Raw genomic sequence first — 19,168 nt, 5'->3', positions numbered from 1 at the left:
CTCCCACAAACCTCAAACACAATGGGGTTAGGTCCTATTATTTTATTTTTTGTTAAAAAGAAAAAGAGGGTGGTAGGATGATTGTGAATGAATCAGATTCATTTTTGTCATTCACGTAATATAAAATAGTCGGTTAGAACTTGAAAGGTAGGATTCATTTATCTTTTATGCAATATCATAATAGTTGGTTCAAGAATCTGATCAATTCATCCCTAAAGAAAATTTCTCATCAAGAATTAATTTTATTATAAAAATAATATTAATTATTTTTAATACAATATTTAAAATTATTCATATTTCTTTTATAATCCTTGAATAAAAAATAAAACATTTTTAAGGCGTTAAGAGTCTACCAATAACAATGAGATACTTAATCTCAAAGCTTATTGACAATTTTAACTAACTAATCAAAGATTATATTTATAGTTAAACTAATTTGCTTCTATAATAGACATTTCCACATAAAATCACGTGTAAACCAAAATCTTTAAAGTCCAACTAAATCAATTCTTTTGAACTCCTACTATTGACCCATTGGCGAAGGATTGTGTTGATTGTACCAATTCAATTCTTCTCTTTAACCTTGGTTTGGTTTAGTTTTCCTTTTCTAAGTTTTTGACTTGTGCAAAAAGATGAAAACATTTGAGCTTACCCGAAATTGACTAATAATACAAACAAAAAGTAAAGTTTACATATACATGTTCAAGTTCAGCGCACTGAATCAACACGTTAACTCTATACATGTTGAAATGCATGCATTTGCAAAGCTTAATATTTTTAAGTTTATATACATAATTATGCTGTTTAAGACTTTAAGTTCATTCTCTACCATTGGAACCCTAAAAACAAATGTTAATATGTTCAAGCATGACATAACAATCTGAAAAAACTAAACCTTTGGTTAGACAGGCTACAAATGAATTTTTTCCTACCAGTTCACCTACCTGCTGAAACTGGTTCTAACTACAAATTTCGCTATGGATTTTTTTATTCGTATCGTCAACCAGCATGAATGTCATGCAGTTAGATTTTCCTTGAGTCTCCTCTCAGCAGCTATAGCAGCAGCCATGGAAGGAGGCAGGTATCTCAGACTTTCACTTTCGGTCTTATCTTCATCGGTTTTTGGTGCTCTGGATGGTGCTGTGGCGAAGAGGGATTCAACATCTTTAAGTGTCAAAACAGGCTGGTCTTGATTCTTGGTGTTCCCAACAAAGCCACTTGAGTTCCTGCTTCTGTTGAGTTTATATATGCTCTCTTCGACGGTGTTTTTAACCTAATATCAGGCCAGAAAAGCATATTCCCTGAAGTTAATATCAGAAACCAAAACGAAGATGAAATGAAGCAAATGTGTGCTATGGTTGAAAATTCAGTTCAGATACGTAGAACTTGGAACTTTAGTTCATTGAATGCCAATGTTTGATGTAAATGACAAAACGCAGAGATTGTTGACACAGTCTCCTTAAATTTTAGAGAATGAATGCAGATAAACTGAAAATAATGTCCGATGGGCTTCCTGAACAAAAGCATCCTCAGATTCATACTCTAGATTATAGTCACACTCAACATTTATAATAACTGAGAAGTAAAGGAATTCAAAAAAGAATAAAACCCTTGTTCTTACATTGTAGTTTCTAAAAGCTGACACCGTGCAACAAATGACAACAACATTCGAGACATTAACAGTAAAAATGATAGGATCGCAAGATATAAATTTGAAGTATGTGGTATGCCGGCTTGAACACTAAATAACAACCTTTCATGTACACCTCATATTTCTTCTGAATAAACCTATTAGACACTAATTTGGTAACTATGAGAAGGAAATTCACGTGATGCCGCATGATATTACCATATAAATTTCACAAGTCAATTGTTGGGTGGAGAGATGCAGCCAGAAATCTAAATGGGAAGTTGAGTGTTTCTATATGTTGCCTTCAAAGGTAGTTGCATCATGGAGTCATGATCATATACTTAAAAACTACATAATACCCACAAACATAGCAACATGCACAGATTCCAATCATATAATATCGAGTAGATAGGAAAATGCACATACTATAAAACGATGAAAAAGTGTCCTCTTATCCTGCCCAATTCGATGTACCCTGCTGATTGCTTGTGCTTCTACTGCAGGATTTAGTAGTGGTTCGACAAGAATAACATGCTGTGCCTCTAACAGGTTTAGACCATTTGCTCCATGTTGGACCAAGAGCAATAACACCTGAATAAATTTGGGTTCTAACTTCTGCATCTTGTGTCCTCTTCCACCAACTTGTTGGCCCCTAAATTCACTGATGGCAACATGTGATTTCCTGTGATTGCAAATCTTAATAACTCAATCAATCTGATAATATATAATTTCAGATAATGACAAAGGCATTAACATACACAACTAATCAAGAAATTAAAGCATATTTTTTCTTGTTTAGGAGTATGCTCTCTGTACTGAGGTGTTTTATTGTTTTTCTGGTGTGCTTGTTGCAGTAAAGAGGTGTTCTATGGTTTGTTAGGCATGTTTGTTTGCAGTATTTCTACTGACCTTTTGGTTAGTTCTACCCTTTAGGGTTTTAAAAAATTCTATTACGGTAAAAAGAAAATTGAAGCACAGAGGAAGTAGAAATTAACGGATATAAACAGGCATGTCCAATCAGCCAAGCTTTTTACTTCCATCAAAACAAGCCAGGTGTTACTAAAATATGAATTAGATAGGAAGATACTAAAACTTCTTCTCTGGTTGCTTGATCTCCTCCCCTATTCTTTTATCTCGAGTATGAGGTGTCCAGATCCATCAGTCTTGTTTATCTTATGTTTTATGAAACTTAAAGAGTTATGTATGAAATGCATAGCAATAGTAACCTCTTATAACAGGGTGCCACTTCTTTCGTGGCAATTGCAGAACTCTCCAGGTATACAATAAACAAAATATATTGAGCTGATAAACAGATTCTTTACCTTCCTCCTTTCATTCGGATGTAGGTAATGTCATTAGCAGCGAATGCATGTTCTAAAACATCAAGAACATCATTCCAGCTTGAGAAAACCAGAACTTTAGCTTTTGGGTCAGCAGACTTAATCCCCAAGATCCTTCTTGTAACAGCTTCGATCTGCACAATCGTCAACAAGATGTTTAGCATAATAGTCATCTAGATGTCTTGATGTAAATAGCTTGTAGATTTCTCTTTTACGCTGATAATTTTCAGCATTATCAATTTAAAGAGGTGATCGGATGGTAAAAGTGGAACAATTGGGTAATGACTTCCTAGATGAATCATATAAGAGAACTAAAAGTCCAAGTTTTGCATAAGCAGGATTCATTCAAACAGCTGTCTAACAAAGACACACATAAAGACATAGAAACAAGATGGCAGCCAAAAAGGACAAGCAGACTATCCACTGGCCAAGGTTAATTGACCGGTATGACTAATGAATGAGGATTCTGGAAGAGCTGTCTGATGTGTCCCACGACAGTGATCCCATACAAGTTGCACAGATAAAATTGAAATGAAGAAAAACAAGTGAGAAAGATGGCATTGAATGTACACAATTATGATATTACAGAAGATACAACAACCAAGATGGTCAGATAACTGAAAATGTAACATATTCAAAGAATTGGAAACTACACACTTGCATGTGAATGCTTAACAGATAAAAAAGATAAATAGATAAATAGCTTACATACAGCATAAAATGTGTTCTATGGAATTATATTTAGTCAGCTATGGAGACATTTGCATCAATTGAAGTGCTATGCACTAAAAAGCACTTGCTTGAGCAAGGTCTAGATTAAAAAAAAAAACACTAGCAGGGCAAATCAAATATAATTATTCCTCACAATTTATTCAACCATGAAAAAAGTACTGCAATTTAGAATTAAAAAAAGGACAAGAACATGCAAAAGAGCACCTTTGTTCCATAGGAACCTTGAACAGTAAAAAATTCTTCACAACTATCACCACCTTGAAATGCGTGAAGCATAGCAGAGTTTGGTGAAGTTTGCCTATCATCAGCTAAAGCAATATTTCCAACATCTGTGTGCTGCCTACATGTTGGGCACATTACCCATTTATTTTGAGATTTATTCCCATGGCGTAATCCTTGTTCAGTCATAGAAAATAAGCCTACAAAAAAGTGAGGCATGAAGTAAGGATGAGTCAAATGAAAAGTTCAAAGCAAACAAAATAATCCATATGATAAATCAACAGGTAAAGTAATGGAAACATGACAGGTCACTCTAAATGGTGACAAACAGCAAAATAAAGCAAAAAAGGAATGGTGTTGACAATTATGGGTCGCCGTTTGTCATGTTAACTGATTTCACAGGAAGGAAAGGATATTGACTAGTGTGCCAAGTCTACTGTTACAGATTCTTAGGATTGATTTTAGAGTTCTAATTCGTTCTTCTTTCCTTATTTAGACTATATAGACTTGTATATAAATACACTAACTCAAGAGATGAAATACAAGGAATTTTTTCTCCATTCTATTTTCGTATATTATCTTTTCTCTGTTTTCGATAACATCTACAAACACTAAATACTATATCATAAAAGAAACATGATATTAAAGGGTGTGATGTTTTTGGGAGGGTGACACTAAGTTATTCAGTCACCTAAAATTGCAAGCCGCCACATATGCTGAGAGATAGGTTTCTAGTCCAACAGTTCACATATGCTGAAGGGGGAAGTTACTCGCAGTGACTGAACACCACAGAATTTCTTTGACCAACATGTTTCAGTTAAATGCTAGTGATGAAGAAAACATTGTTAAATTTTCATTGCAAGGGTAATATCTTTAACACTAACATATTCTTAAAATCTTGAGTATAAATGGTTTTTATAGTAGTTAAGAAATCAGGAGGGGGAATTGGCTGATGTAGAACTTACATTTACAGCAAGTAACATGTCCACATTGAAATACCATCTTCTGAGTGCTTAGCTTTTCTTGACAAATAGGGCAAGCTTCCCCCTCAGCTTTAAATAGACATGTACTTTTCTGCTCTATAGAGGTTGACATGGTAGTCGTATCTTGAGTTAAAGTGGAATTATTAGAACTCTCCATTTGCACCGTATTTTTTGATAGTACTAATCCCTGAAAACAATTCATATGAATTATTATAGCAGCAAAAGGAGCTCTATTATTTATATGTTAAGGCAAGCTAAGGAAAAATTTGGCTGAAAACAAATATGAGGAATGCAATTTCCTTCAGGCCAAAAGCAAATGAAGAACCATAACAAAAGAAACTAATGAAGCAATGGATCATCCGACCAGAGCTAAAACATGTCAACCATAATATTGCAAAAAAACTCACTCTGGCGTATAGGGGGAGTGAGGAAAATTAAACTTGATTGCAAAAGAATTTCCAGCTTGCAGTACCTTTAGATAACGAAGTTTCCCTTTGATGCTTGATAATGAAGCCAAGGACATGAACTTGTCACTAGTGTTTTGCACACTGGCTGAAGCCAATTCATTCGGACTTAAAGCATCAATAGATTTGTCATTTTCAAACTCTCTTATGTGCAATCGAGTCGTTGCCATCTTGATTTCGTCATGTGCATTCAAAACTTGTGCTTGAGCAATTGCTAAGAGCCTTGCATGTCGATACTCCTTCCTCATGCTCTCCAGAATCTGTAGCTGCTTTGTAGCTGCCAACATACCCTCTTTTCTTAAATAAGCCTTGCAATAGCTCTTTATAACTCCAAGAGCTACTTCCAATTGAGACGGAGATTTTGAAACCTATCAATTATGGGCCACAGAGTACAAATTATATGATGGAAGTAACTTTGGAATTCACAACAGCATATAAACGAGTTTCATCCAGATGTGAAGATGTTAGATTACAATATTAAAACTTGTAGATACACCTAGATCAGAATATAATAATGATTTTAGAGATGGATGCCCGAGGATTGACAAGTATACAGCCAGGTGCTATTCAGATTATCTAACTCCAGGAGAAAAAAAGAGTATTTTCATAAATCCCAGAAAAATCAATTTAGGCCATGAGATTAACAACATATCAAGATTGAATACCAACAAGTAGGCCAAATTGAGACAAATAAGAAAGAAATTCAAAAGGAGACCATGAAAATAGGGGGAAAAAAGAAGTCATATTAAATCATAATGAGACAGTTGTCACAATCTTAAGCCCAAAGTAAGCATTAAGGTATAAAGATCCACCAGAGCTAGGGCCCAACGCCATAATATATAGCAGTATCAACTACATGGAGACTCAAGTTCATCAACCGGTGAACCAGAACCAGTAAAACCCTGGAACACTTCAAAAACAAAATTCATATGAGATAAAGTAACCAACCACTATTGTTTCTTGAACACCTCTCTTCAATTCTTTATTATCAACATCAGATGAAGTTGAATTTTTGGTTGGCTGTGATAAATTCCAATAAAAGCGATTAAGTGCAGACTTCTTCTTCTGCAAAACTATTGCCTCTTCAGCAGATGTAACCATCTCTCCATCATTTTTGTTAACCCGAAAAAGCCTTGCCTCATAATCCTGGTTGACAATGTTAAAAAATGTAAAGAATGTAAAACAGTTTATAGTTGTGTGGTCAAACCTCAACAAGAACAGACAAGTTTGGAGGCAAACCTGGAATAAATCCTCTAGTTCGCAATGAACACAAATTGGGCCATCACCAATAACCTGGCAATTATGGCAGTATCTCACACGCTCAATATCCTCCTCTTTTGGCTTTTCCATTGTTTGATCAATTTCTAAAAGTCTATCAAGCAATTTTCCCCTAAAGGATTCCAATAGATCTAAACCGGTCTGGATGTGATACTTTAGAGCAGTAATACTCTGAAACCTGTAAGAAAACCAATAAAAAAGTTAGCCACCATCTATATTCAATGAGGAATAATATACTAATTTCCATGCAAAAAGGAAACAATGGTTTAAATAGCCTGCTCATGAATAAAAATCTCAACTTGCAATAGCAAATCTGTTTCCATTCAAAAAGAAGATTATACAAATCAACTGTAAGTTATGGATGCAACTCTCCTTAAGCTCAACTTTATCTTTTATAGCTTTCAAAATACAAAAAATAATTGGTCAGAAATTTCTCATCAGGATTTCTAAAGCAATATCTGCATTCGGTTTTACTATAATTACATTTGATGTATCCGGTTTATTCCTCCAGCCCAGTTTGCAAGTAAAATCTGATTCTATTCAAAAAGAAGATTATGCAAACCTACTGTAAGTTATGGATGCAACTCTCTTCAAGCTCAACTTTATTGTTTATAGCTTTCAAGATAAAAAAATAACCAGTCAGAAATTTTCATCAGGATTTCTAAAACTATGAAAATATCCACATTTGGTTTAACTAGAATTGCATTTGATGTATCTGGTTTATTCCCCCTTAAACACTGAGAACCACATACTTTGCCACTGACACAACATAAAAAAAGGTGACAGCAATTCTCAAACAAATATGTAAGAAATGTGTTGCTAGCAAAAATATAAATCGGTGCATTCTTAAAGTGAAAATTATGAAGGCAGGTTCAAATAACAACTGAATTTGTACAAAGAATATTGCAGGGACAGAATCAATCAATTATGGCGTCATATCAGGGGTTTAAAAGAGAACATACATACTAAAGATTTTTATTGCTTTAAAATTTTGTTTTGGTGTTGTAATCTTGGAACTGCTTTTACTGCAGATTGTTGTATTCTTTACAGCAGGCTACTATTATTTGGATAAGTTGAAAAATTATTTATTCATCAGAAATAGAAAAAAAAGAGTAGAAAGCATAAGTAATGATGCATAAGGATTGTCAGCACTACTCAGTAGAGGAAAGTCTAAAAACTAAATCATCTCTGACCTGGAAGACATTTGTGATGTGCGTCGACTCTTAAGAGATCCTGAGATAGCCTCTTCAATCTTTCTGATTAACTCATTAGAGAGATCCTTGTCTTTCTCAGCATGATCAAGGGCTTCCAACCACCAAACTCTATATTCATTATTAAGGTCACTCAATGCATTAGAAACCTGCAAAGTAATAGATAGACAAACAAATTGTAAAGTAAACAAATGGATACTACAGAGAAGAAGGCTGTCATTATAACTGACAATTAACACCTTTGGCTTGAAATGTTCAATAGAATATTCCACATTTTAACTTGATTCAGGAGGTAGCTTTATTTGAGATTGTAAAGGATGTGAAATCAAATTTTGAAAAAGAAAGGTAAGGCTTACTCTTCTGGAAACAAACTTTTGTGCTACCTGGAATCTATAATTTGAGTTTGACTAAAATCTTGTAATATGATTAAAGAGAAAACACCATTTCTTAAGTGTTGGTTCTAAACACAGAAGGCAACACACCAGCATGAGAGAAAATTTTCCTTTTCCAGGAAATAAAGAGAAACAATGTGTTTGCGGGATGATGCAGAAAAAAATGAATAAGACTAGTCCTGTTTATGGAAAGAGAGATGCAGAAGTAGTGTTGACTCTTCAAGATTATGTGTGACAGGAAACTACATAATGATTTACCTATTAGCTGATTTGCCATAGATAAGCTACTAAATTAGCATGCAGATGATTTCATACGAGACAGTTGTAAATAGAAAGATATTTTGTATGCTCTTAAAACTTTTTCATATTCCCAACACCAAACAACAAAGAAAACACATGTAGAATATAGCACAGCATGTAAGGTACATTCGACGTGTAGCATTGAATTACAATGCCTACATTATATCTAGTAAGACTGTGCATCTGATACACATTTTGTGATATTTGTCATGTATCATATTCCAACGTGCTATGGACAACATGTATTATACCTGCATGTATGATTTTCTGAACTCTTGCTGAGCTGCAGACAACTTTGTAGTAAACACAGATAAGTACTTCTGTTTTAAATTTTGGCATTCTATTCTCAAAGATTGTTCGTTTAAAGCTCCAGATGACATATGGCACTGACCATTACAATCTCGGTCATTATTTGTGCTTTTTTCTGATTGTTCAGATGCTATATCTTGTAGATTCCCAGCATTAATTTTAGAATCGTCAAGGTCCTCAAGTTTCTGCCTCTTCACAGAACTTTGATCAGATATTTCAATGTTTTGGACATGGGAAGCTTTCTCAGAGTTTCCAGAGAATTGATGTGCCTCTACTGGAAGTTGCACTGGGAAGGTTGTAACCACAGGTAGTATCTGAGCAAGATTGTGATGAATGTGAATACTCAACAGAGGGTCCAGGCGAAAGTCTTCAGAATGCTCTTTAGTTATATCCAGTGCTTCCTTATATAATGATACTGCTTGAGAAAGTTTCTCTTCTATTATAGCTATTCCTGCAAGCCCATTTAAAGCACTAACTAACATCCTGAGCACTTCCTCTCCTTCTGTCTTGGTCTTGCTAATAAGAACCTACAAAAACAATATTCCTCTTAAAGTAAATTACTGATAATAAGAGCTTTTGCTGCACGTTTCATCAAATGTTTCAATTTTAACACACATTTAATATTTCCTCCATAGTCATTGGAGCCTGCTGCAGAGAACGCAGCCCAAAACTTCCTACTTGAGGGTGACAACAGGCTTGGCGAAGCTTCAAGAGTGCGTTCAGCAGCTTTGCTGCTTCTGTATGAGTGATAAACGGATCGAACATTGCACCAGATGAAAAAGCACCTAGAAAATATATGAAGATGTAAGACCTGAACTACTAAGGTATTGTAAACTCACTCAAACAAAGGTATTGTAAAACCACCAACAACCTGGGATTTCTCTTTTCAGGAAATCTTCTTTCAAACTTTCAAGAACTTCACTGGCATAACTCACACATGTTTCATGTTGCCTTTGATAAAAATGTTCTTCAATTGGTGAGAAAGTGAGCCAAGAAACAGATTCCTCTTGCGGGGGAAGATGCAACTCATCTGCAACATGTAGTTTTGAAGAACGCCACATGATTTGTCTAAAAAATTTATGTGTGAATTCCATAGCCCCTCCATCTTTTTTCTGCAAAAGGAGCAAATAAAAATAAAATAAAAAAGTGGAAACTGGAAGAGACTATTTAGAACCACTTCGGTATTTGATGAAGATCCAGAGAAACATTCAATGAAAGAAGCTAACCAAACGTGTTCACACCGCATTGTGATTGATTGAAACATTAAGGCAATATTTCACATTTGTTTACCATAGTATATCGTTACATAAAGACCCAGCATGCAGCAAATGGCTAGAATCTGAGCATGCAAAGACATATTACAGCCAAATTTGCCAAATTAAAAAGTACAGTGATAAAATTGCACCCATCCAAAGATGAGTGGTAAATTTGATCCATCACCTTGAACGGTAAATTGGGACCTTATCCCCAATATAAAGAAAGAAAGATTTTCAAGCCTTGCAATGTCCTTTGTCTGACAAGTTTTCAAGTGAATTCTCTGGCATACCACAATTCAGCACTATCATCCAAAAAGGGAACATTACACAGGAAGTTTAAGACAGCTATTGCAATCTACATCATCCAAAAAGGATCACCTATAATGAAAAGTTAAACCAGCTATTGCTATCTAACTTGCCAGACTATATGTCCTTATATAGTACCTTGAGCGGGTATACTTAGAGAAGACATAGTTTTGTAGAGGTAGTTTCTTCTCTTACTTGTTACATAAGATTATCTCTTTTATAGGAAAACCAGTACAACATTCAAGCGACAATATCTTCAGAGTATTATTTCATATTCAATCAGCTTTAATTTTGGAATAGGGGCAGAATATGCTTTCACGTGCCACAACCTACATCATTACAGTTTATTCATGATTTGGCATTCCTGTGCTTTTCGAGAAAACTCAGATGACCCAGTTTATTGCAAGATTGAAATTCAATCATTTTCATTGTAAAGATCCGGCTTTCAGTGGTACAGGAAAATATGGTTTTGGAACCTTATTTTTGTAAACCGAGTCCGTAAATATAAAATAGGAATATTTACGAAGTTACTATGAAAAAATGCTAAAGAATGATAAGAATTTTTATTGATAAAATAATTAATTAAAACCTAGTGACTAAATTGTAAAAGTTCAATCGCTATAGAATTTTAATTAAGAAAATACTTGAGGACCTAGATAAAAATTAACCAAAGGGCCAAACTGGTTATTAAACCATTTCTAATTAAAAGATAGTGGATGATGATGACATCTCAATTAGGTGTGATTAAATTAAACATGATTAGTTAAGTTAATTAAGTCTTAATTAAACTATGAATAACAAAATTGGTGGAAAGAAAGAGACGATTATCATCTTCTTCTCCATCCTTAGCCGTCCACCATAATTAGAAGCTAAGAGAAAGCTTCAAACTCACTTATCATTCGGCCAAGCTAAAATTCAAGGTAATCAAACCCTTTTTCATGTAACTTTTATAGATTTATGATCATGGGAGCTTGATTTAGCTAGTCCATGTATCAATTTGATTAATTGTTGAAGTTTTATCAAGTTGTCATTATTGATAAATTAATGAATTAAGCTTGGAATTGATAGATATTGAGTATAGATTATGAAATGGACTAAATTGTGAAATCAGTTATGCTTGTTTGTTAACTTAGTAACATTAGAAACCAAATTGAATAAATGTAAAACCTGTCATGAAATTATGTTAGTGACAGAAGGTCCCTAATGAAAAATGTGAAATCAAATTTTGATCCAAAGTTAGGAATTGAAGTATATACTTATCCCGAGTTCAGGAACTAAATTGAATAAAATGCAAAATATGTGTGAAATCAAAAAGGAGAGTATTTAGGATCATACATCTCATGATATTGTGTGATAATGTATATAGTATTGATTTGGTATATAAAAATATTTGTATATACCAAGAATTAGACCAAAGTGGAACTAGTAGAGGAAAAGCAAAAATTGTGAAATAGTCCCTGAAGAATCTACCCATTTTGTATTTTAAAAAGGTAAGTTCATATGGAGCTTACTACCTTTCCTTTTGCTATATGTATTATTGTGTTTATTTCATTATATTTATGTTTGAACGTAAGTTAAAGTTTTGGTGGAAATTGGCATATAAGGCTAGTAAATGGGATTGAATTGAAATGAAATGTGATAAGTGATTGAATGTGACTTTACAAGATATGAATATGTAAATATGAATGTTTACAGGGTATGAGTTTGCAAACACGAATTATTACAAGGTATGGATATGCAAATATGAATGACTAATTCCCACATGAACTTAATAAAATGTTAAGATACAATTGGCATGCCAATAGGGTGTGTGTTTGTGCATGAATTGTTGATGATATGGAGATTATGACAATTATTTTGGAATCTAGCATCTACTGTGGATTATCGAGTATGTTTTGTCTATACGGAGACCTTGGTGTGATAGAGGGATGTAATTGAAAATGTTTAAACATTTGATGCCAACGAGCTTTGCACTTCGATACCTTGGTGTGGTGTAGTTCACCTGCATATCCGAGTTTGTTTTATTGAGGTTCCATTAGGTGAAACATTGAAATTAAATCTTGAAATCGGAAAATGATATGTACCGAACTTTGGTAAGCTATTATGATGTATGATTTAAATTGAAATGGCACGAACTTGTGAATTGATAATAGTATATGAAATGTTGATGATCTTGTACGAATTGGTATGATTTGAAGATGTTTTGGACATGTTATAATATGCCTAACACATTTGGATACTTATGTTGTTATGCATTTTGTTGTGACATTATATGTCAAGCTTTAGCCAATTGTATGCCAAAACCTTGGTAGTTAGCATGCTCACCTACGAGCAAGGTAAGTTTTGTAATTTTCATTTGAATTTATTAAGCATTTACATGCGTACTATCGTTGTTTCTCCTACTTGTAGATTCTCAATTTGCGGAATGCACCAAGCCGAACCAATGTAGATAACACACTATCATCAAGACGGTAGAAACATATTTATTTTGATATCTAAAGTTGTGGCATGTATATAAGGTTCTTGGTTATGTAAATGGTCATCCCTAGTTGTGAATGTCAAGGTTGTATGTGTGACTATGGTTATGTTGTAAGTTAAATTTGGTATGCGGCCTAGTTAAGCCTAGTTTATTTCATGAGTTGTGTGCCATTTAAATATTTGGTTTCAATGATTTCATATGCTTAAATTGCATAAGTGGCATGATATGATGATTTGATGAATTGAGATGAGCCTTTATTTGTGAGAACTGCCAATATAGGTCACAAGAATTGTCAGGCTATGTTGAATGTTAGGTTGAAATCAAAATGGGATGCAAGTTGCAGTAGTTTACCAACCAAGTTGCGACACCACCTTATAGATGTCGCACACTAGTTGAAAAAGGAGATGAACTTATAGTAGACTGTTCTCAAGGTCACAACACCATCCCATGGATCGCGACACTAGCTTTTAATGTCGCGACATTGTACCCCTAATGTCGTGATGCCAACTCGGTGAAGTTTGGAAAGTTTACATTTTAGTTCCTAAGTTGTGATGCCAACCTATTGTTTTGGAGGTCGTGACATTGCACCCTTGAAGTCACGACTCCAACCCGAATTATGTTGAAACTTTGCATTTCAATCCTCAAATGGTCTCGGGTTATCAAAAAAGCTTTCATAAGCTCGCATAAATCCCGATTCAAACTATATGTTACGATATAAGGATGTAACGACCATGTTAGAGAATGAAGTGTTGAATTGATAGAAATTATGTTGTATTTGAATGTAATTGCTCCGGCAACGAATGTGACAACTTGTAGCTCGGACCCAGCAATCGGGTCAGGCAAGGGGTGTTACATTCATACTTAAAGGGCACACGTGCAGTTTTAAAGTTTTTGACAAACTATTATATTATATGAGATATGAAAAATTATTTATAATCAAAAGATTATATTCAAGTGTGTATTGGAAGCCACCATACACATATGTAATTTTTGGAATGCAAACAATGTTAAGAAACCTCATACCTCATATGGATCTCGTATAACTTCCACCCACCACCTTGAAACATTGAAAGGACTTAGTTTCAGGAATCTTAGGAGTCCATATAAGTCATCAAGTTTGCGTTGTACAGGAGTGCCTGTAATACACCAGCGATGCTTAGCATATAATCTCATGGCCATTTCTGTTGCAGCAGCAGTATTGCTCTCCACCATTTGAGCTTCATCCAGACAAACCCTCCACCAGAATATTCTAGTGAGAAGAGTTGGAATGACAGGGTACCTACCAGAAAGACAGCCATGTCATCATCTTGAGACATCAAAAAAGGCAAGCAGGAGAAAAGCTAGATTTATTATGTTAATAGGGATTGTTCTAGTTAGTTAAAAAAAAATCATTTAGTTTTATCTAATAATAACAATAATTTAAATTCCAAGAAACCAAGAGGATGAGAGGCAAAAAAGTTTAAAGGTAAGCCATTAAACAAATGAAGAAATCAAAATGATCAGACAAAATGAAGTTGCGTGGATGGGGAAAAATCAGTTAAAGAATTCAAAGTATTATCCTGCAACTAGGACAGAGTTTGGAAACATTAATCTTTAAGTAAAGAATTTACAAAGAGAACTCAAGAAGAAAAGATTGTAAAGGGCAAAATAAAATTTCAGGAAGGCCTGGTTACATCCAAGGAGCCAGATCCAAGAAGTCAGTGAACCCAGTGAATCTCAGAAGCAATGTATCCTAGTACTACGGAAATTATAACATATAAGAACTTCAGAATGCCTTCAAATAAAAAGCCAATCATCCAGTTTTAGTAACTGCTCAATTAAAGAATAAATAAATAAATAAGAAGTTAGGAAGAACCTCTTCTGAAATCTCAAGAAGCGTCGATCACCTTCATGCCTGTCAGAGTCGTGAGAGAGGTCCTCTTTGAGTACGTCATATGTTGTTAATACAATGTCAGCACTGACAAGTTCATTGATATCCACTCTAGAAGCATTTGAAAGAGAAGGAGTTCTTACTCCTTCATAGATGCAAATTTTTAATGAACCTGGACGTGTGTGACTAAGAATGACAAATAAAAGTTAAAAGGATAAATATATAAGTACCTTTCAGTAATGAATGACAATCAAAAGCCATAAAGTAAAGCAGTTCAACAAATACAGAGTTATCTAAGGTAAACCTTACAGATAAGATATATCTAAAGTATTTCAATTTTTTTCAACGGAAATAACTAACTACCTGAGCTTAAAAATCAACTGACAATTAACTAGCAATCAACTGACAAAAAATGATAAAAAAAACTGTAATAAGTAATTAGAAGTACTTAGGATGTCATGCATAAAAGTGGTTGTGATAGATTGTAGATTCATTTTCAATATAAAGGTTTCAATTTCAACTTTAATGACTCATTTCTGGTTGCATTAACCATAGATGCCGTTACAACTTCCATCCAACCAGATTACTTTGACTTATCTATGTTTCATTAATTGCCTAGGCATGCATCATAATATTTTTGCCGTAACCATTCAGTACTTTAATCATACCACACCACCTGCCTGTTGGAGACCATTAAGTTTACGGAGCGTCAGAGCAGACCAGCCCAGAAACTGAGACAAAGTTAACCCCCAAAAAAAAACAAATAGTACCACAACAGTCTCTAATAAGGGATCAGATGAGATGTGCCTACTGCCTCTAATAAGGGCCTTCTAAACAGAAAGCCGCATCAGGATCACAACAGTCTTAGCGGATATTAAATTCCAGCTTACCATTGCAAGATATCATATATTTTGATTCAACTTCCAACGTCCTATTTGGCCATGAAAAACAGGTTTGATTCAACCAGCAGATCATTAATTTGTTTTGATATTTTTCTTTCATTTACAATCTGATGGATCAAGTGATATTCACAAGATGATATGTAGATTCCTTGATTCACCAAACTAAGAAGTTTCACTAACCAACAAAGATGCAAAATTTAATATTACTATTGTACTAAGGATACTGGAATTTGCAAGCATATAAAAAGAAGTCAAGGAAAAAGTTTATACCGAATGATCTCAGTGTGCCATTGGGATAATATAGGAGCTGGACAGACTATAAGAGTTGCACCTGTAGCAATGGGCGAGTCGGTAGCTTGTAGGAGCTCCAAACATGGTGTGCAGATATGCTCTCCCTCTCTGACAACAATGTTGGTTGTCTCTTTCCTTCTTTTCAGCTTTTGTAGTCCTTGTTCATCAGCATTTTCACTGACTTTCCGAGCTTTTCCTCTAGGTGAATAACCAACACATTCTGAATGTTGCCAAGCATCACACATGTCACATTGCACCCATAATCCTTTATATTTGCAGTTTTCACTCACAGCTCCACATGTGCACTCAACACGCTCCCTTTTCAATCTTTTGAGACTAACTTTCCCATCAGTTGTAACCTTTATCGCAGTATCCTTAAATACAGCACCTTCAGAATCTAGCTTCTGGTGTGCAAAGATGCAAGCAAGCAGTTCAACAGTCTTGCCCAAACCCATTTCATCTGTGATGTTCATTATTACCACCGCCAAAGCAAGCAGAGTGACATCAGATTTCTGGGTAAATATCAACTTCAAACAATTGAAAATTAAGTAACTTTTTCTCAGAAATCATCAATTAAAAGGAACCCCAAAATTGTAGGAGCATGCATACAATAGCATACAAGAATTAGAAAGTATCAATGTTCACATAGGCTAGTAACCAAGCAAGACTAGACTCCCATAATAATTTGGAACAGCACAATCTCACAGATCTGGGCATTCAAAGGCCAAACTCAAATAAACTCAACAGAGATCGTGAAGGAGTAAAATATGCAGAAATGAAGCATATAATAGATAAGTTGGTAACTACCGTAGCAAAATTGGAACGTCTCTAAACTATTAATCACACTGAATGCAAAACTTTTCATCTGGTTCACTGCTAAATTAAACGCAGCTCTTTTAAACACAAACATGTTCAAAGGACTGCAAAAGTTTCTGAAAAACAGACACATTGTGTACCTGCTAGAATACCACCGTAGACATAAGGAGACATGGGCTCCAGATGCAGAGAAACATTTCCACTGAAGACATAATCACCTCGTAGTAAGCAAGTGAAGAGAAGAAAATTGTTCTTTCTTTTTTTCTAGGGTGTCGGAGTGGGAGATGCAAAAAACAACAAACCACAATGACAAGAACAATGGATGACAATCTTATTAAGTAAAATGCCAACTGAAGAAAGAAACGTACCCAAATGGATTAAAGAACATTTTTGAATAAGTATCAAGAAAATGCACAGGTATACACAATGGAGAGGACAACATGCTCCTTTCCCATTCTTCCATACTTCTTGAATCACCCTTCTCTCGTTGTATCATCCAGTAAGCTGCACGCCGCTGATATGGTCTCAAAACAGGGAGCAAGTCAGGAATGTCATCCTTCAGCATTGAGTTCTCTCTGCATAGGACATATACAAGTGATTTGCTTCTAGAATGGAATCACAACTAGGAAGTCGGAACATGAGTATGACAGTTATGCATCACTAAAGAAATCTATAATAAAATGATTAGACAACTCACTTTGATGGCTTTATGGCTTCATAAAACTCAGCAACATCAAACCTTGCTCGTTTTCCAGGTCTCGAAGTTTCATCTTCTGTCACTGGATAAAAATCAACTTCCATGTTCACTGATTCACAAACTCCATATTTAGCCTCAGAAGTCATTACTTCAGGACGTAGCCAAGCCATAACATTAACCATACTCTTTTTCCAAAGTTGCCTCGTTTTCCCCAGGAGTGACTCACAATCATCAAAAACACTCTTTAGTATCTCCACCCTCACTCTAAAAGACGACAAGCTCTCCGAAAGTGTTACCTCCAGCACGGGACGTAAAGTGAGAAATTTCAAACTTGCCAAGTGCACAAGAGCAGAAACACCTTCATCGGGACCGTCAAAACTCCCGGATAACATCAACGATTCAGTCTCCACACCATCAGACATGCTTTTTTCTATAAATTCCAAAGATACATCACTAGAAGATAATACAGGCCAATGTCCTAGCTTAATACGACTGATGAACTCACTGACATTACAAACTCGAAACCTTAAGGAGTACTTGGAGTCCCCATAAAACTCCTCACTGATTCTATAACCAGCATACCCTTCTCTCAAATTCAAATCAATCAAAACAACTTCAGATAAGTCAAGATGCTCATCAGAAAGCCAAGAACCCCTATCCACTTCTACAAAGAATGGTTTATCTATATCCACTAGTTCCCCCTTCAATTTTGCATCTTGTTTGGGTTCGACATTACCAGTGCTGTCTATAATTAAGGCGCCTGATCGACGTGGGTTGGCTTGCTTTTTCCTACCCATTGTTCTCACAGCAAAACAAATAGAAGCTAGATAAACAACAGAAAATTAGAAACAAACCAAGAAACTTAGTGTTTTCAAATAGCCAATTCAACAAGCAGCTTGTGTTCTTTTGATTCAAAGAAACATGCACAGATCATTACGAGACAAAAAAAAGCAATAAACAATAGCTGAAAGCAAAGGAACTCAATTGAGTGAGCAAACATATAAAGAAAAAAAGGGAAGAAAGAAGAAATCGATGAAAGAAATGCACATACAAGATAACGATAAAGAACATGAAAGCTGAGATAGAGACACAAAAGCAATACCAGGAAACAAATTAAGGTAGAATTTGGTTGCATTGAATAAGGTGTTACAAGGAAAAAGCTTGGGATTTGAATCGTAAGGTTTTGAAGGAAGAACGGGACCGCTGTGAAACTGCAAAACACGCGCCAATTGCGAGTTGCCAAGGTCGGTAACTCGGAGATAGATTTTGTTATGTTTTATTGGGTCCTAAGAAAGGCGTGGAAAAGTCATTTAATTTTGGATATACTACCACAATATTACTAAATTATATTTTGATTACTCAATTTTATTTTGTAATATTTTAATTATTAATTTTATTTATATTTTGATTACTAAAATTTAATTTTTCAAATTTTAATTATTAACTTTATTAATTTATAACATTTTAGTCAATGTATCATTACGGAACATTAAAGATGTTATAAAAATATCGTGTGACAAGAATTCAACCTTTAAATACTTATGTAACTTCCATATTCGGGTCATATAATTTTAATTTTTTATTTTATTTTTTAACAATTTTATTTTTCTTTTAATTTATTTCACTCTCATTTTTTTATTTCCTTTATTTCTTTCATCTTTTTTTTTCTTTCACTTTATTCTCTCTTAACAAA

At 34.6% G+C, this 19,168-nt stretch overlaps 1 protein-coding gene across 3 annotated transcripts; it reads right to left on the bottom strand.

Moving 5' to 3' along the window:
• Nucleotides 1-648: 648 nt before the first annotated feature.
• LOC107916261 (E3 ubiquitin-protein ligase SHPRH) lies at nt 649-18,757 on the bottom strand. 3 transcript variants are annotated; one of them, XM_016845425.2, is made up of 19 exons: nt 18,578-18,757; nt 17,476-18,298; nt 17,147-17,353; nt 16,919-16,980; nt 15,942-16,422; nt 14,755-14,955; nt 13,923-14,178; nt 9,730-9,970; nt 9,474-9,643; nt 8,801-9,385; nt 7,840-8,006; nt 6,608-6,824; nt 6,317-6,514; nt 5,377-5,736; nt 4,887-5,091; nt 3,907-4,121; nt 2,953-3,104; nt 2,057-2,312; nt 649-1,273 (listed from the first exon to the last, which is right to left on the bottom strand). In XM_016845425.2, the coding sequence occupies exons 2-19, from the start codon at nt 18,270-18,272 to the stop codon at nt 1,016-1,018; spliced, it is 5,028 nt and encodes a 1,675-aa protein (XP_016700914.2). In that variant the 5' UTR covers nt 18,273-18,298; nt 18,578-18,757; the 3' UTR covers nt 649-1,015. The 3 variants fall into 3 exon arrangements, with proteins under 3 accessions (XP_016700914.2, XP_016700915.2, XP_040959217.1); XM_016845426.2 differs by having other exon boundaries at nt 18,527-18,711; XM_041103283.1 differs by lacking the exons at nt 17,476-18,298; nt 18,578-18,757 and having other exon boundaries at nt 16,919-17,042; nt 17,147-17,260.
• Nucleotides 18,758-19,168: the final 411 nt, after the last annotated feature.

This window comes from Gossypium hirsutum, chromosome D10, assembly GCF_007990345.1.
Source record: "Gossypium hirsutum isolate 1008001.06 chromosome D10, Gossypium_hirsutum_v2.1, whole genome shotgun sequence".
In the NCBI taxonomy this organism is placed as follows: domain Eukaryota; kingdom Viridiplantae; phylum Streptophyta; class Magnoliopsida; order Malvales; family Malvaceae; genus Gossypium; species Gossypium hirsutum.
The sequence above is the reverse complement of the archived record's forward strand: the minus strand, read 5'-3'. Positions and strand labels throughout refer to the sequence as shown.

Bases quoted from the DNA above. Each gene is read 5' to 3' on its own strand.
- LOC107916261 (XM_016845425.2), bottom strand. From the start codon at position 18,272: ATGGGTAGGAAAAAGCAAGCCAACCCACGTCGATCAGGCGCCTTAATT. The intron at 9,971-13,922 runs GTATGAGGTTTC...CTCCTTTTGCAG, and splicing joins TTATACGAGATCCATATGAG to AAAAAAGATGGAGGGGCTAT. The intron at 5,737-6,316 runs GTTGGTTACTTT...CATAATTGATAG, and splicing joins GTGTTCAAGAAACAATAGTG to GTTTCAAAATCTCCGTCTCA.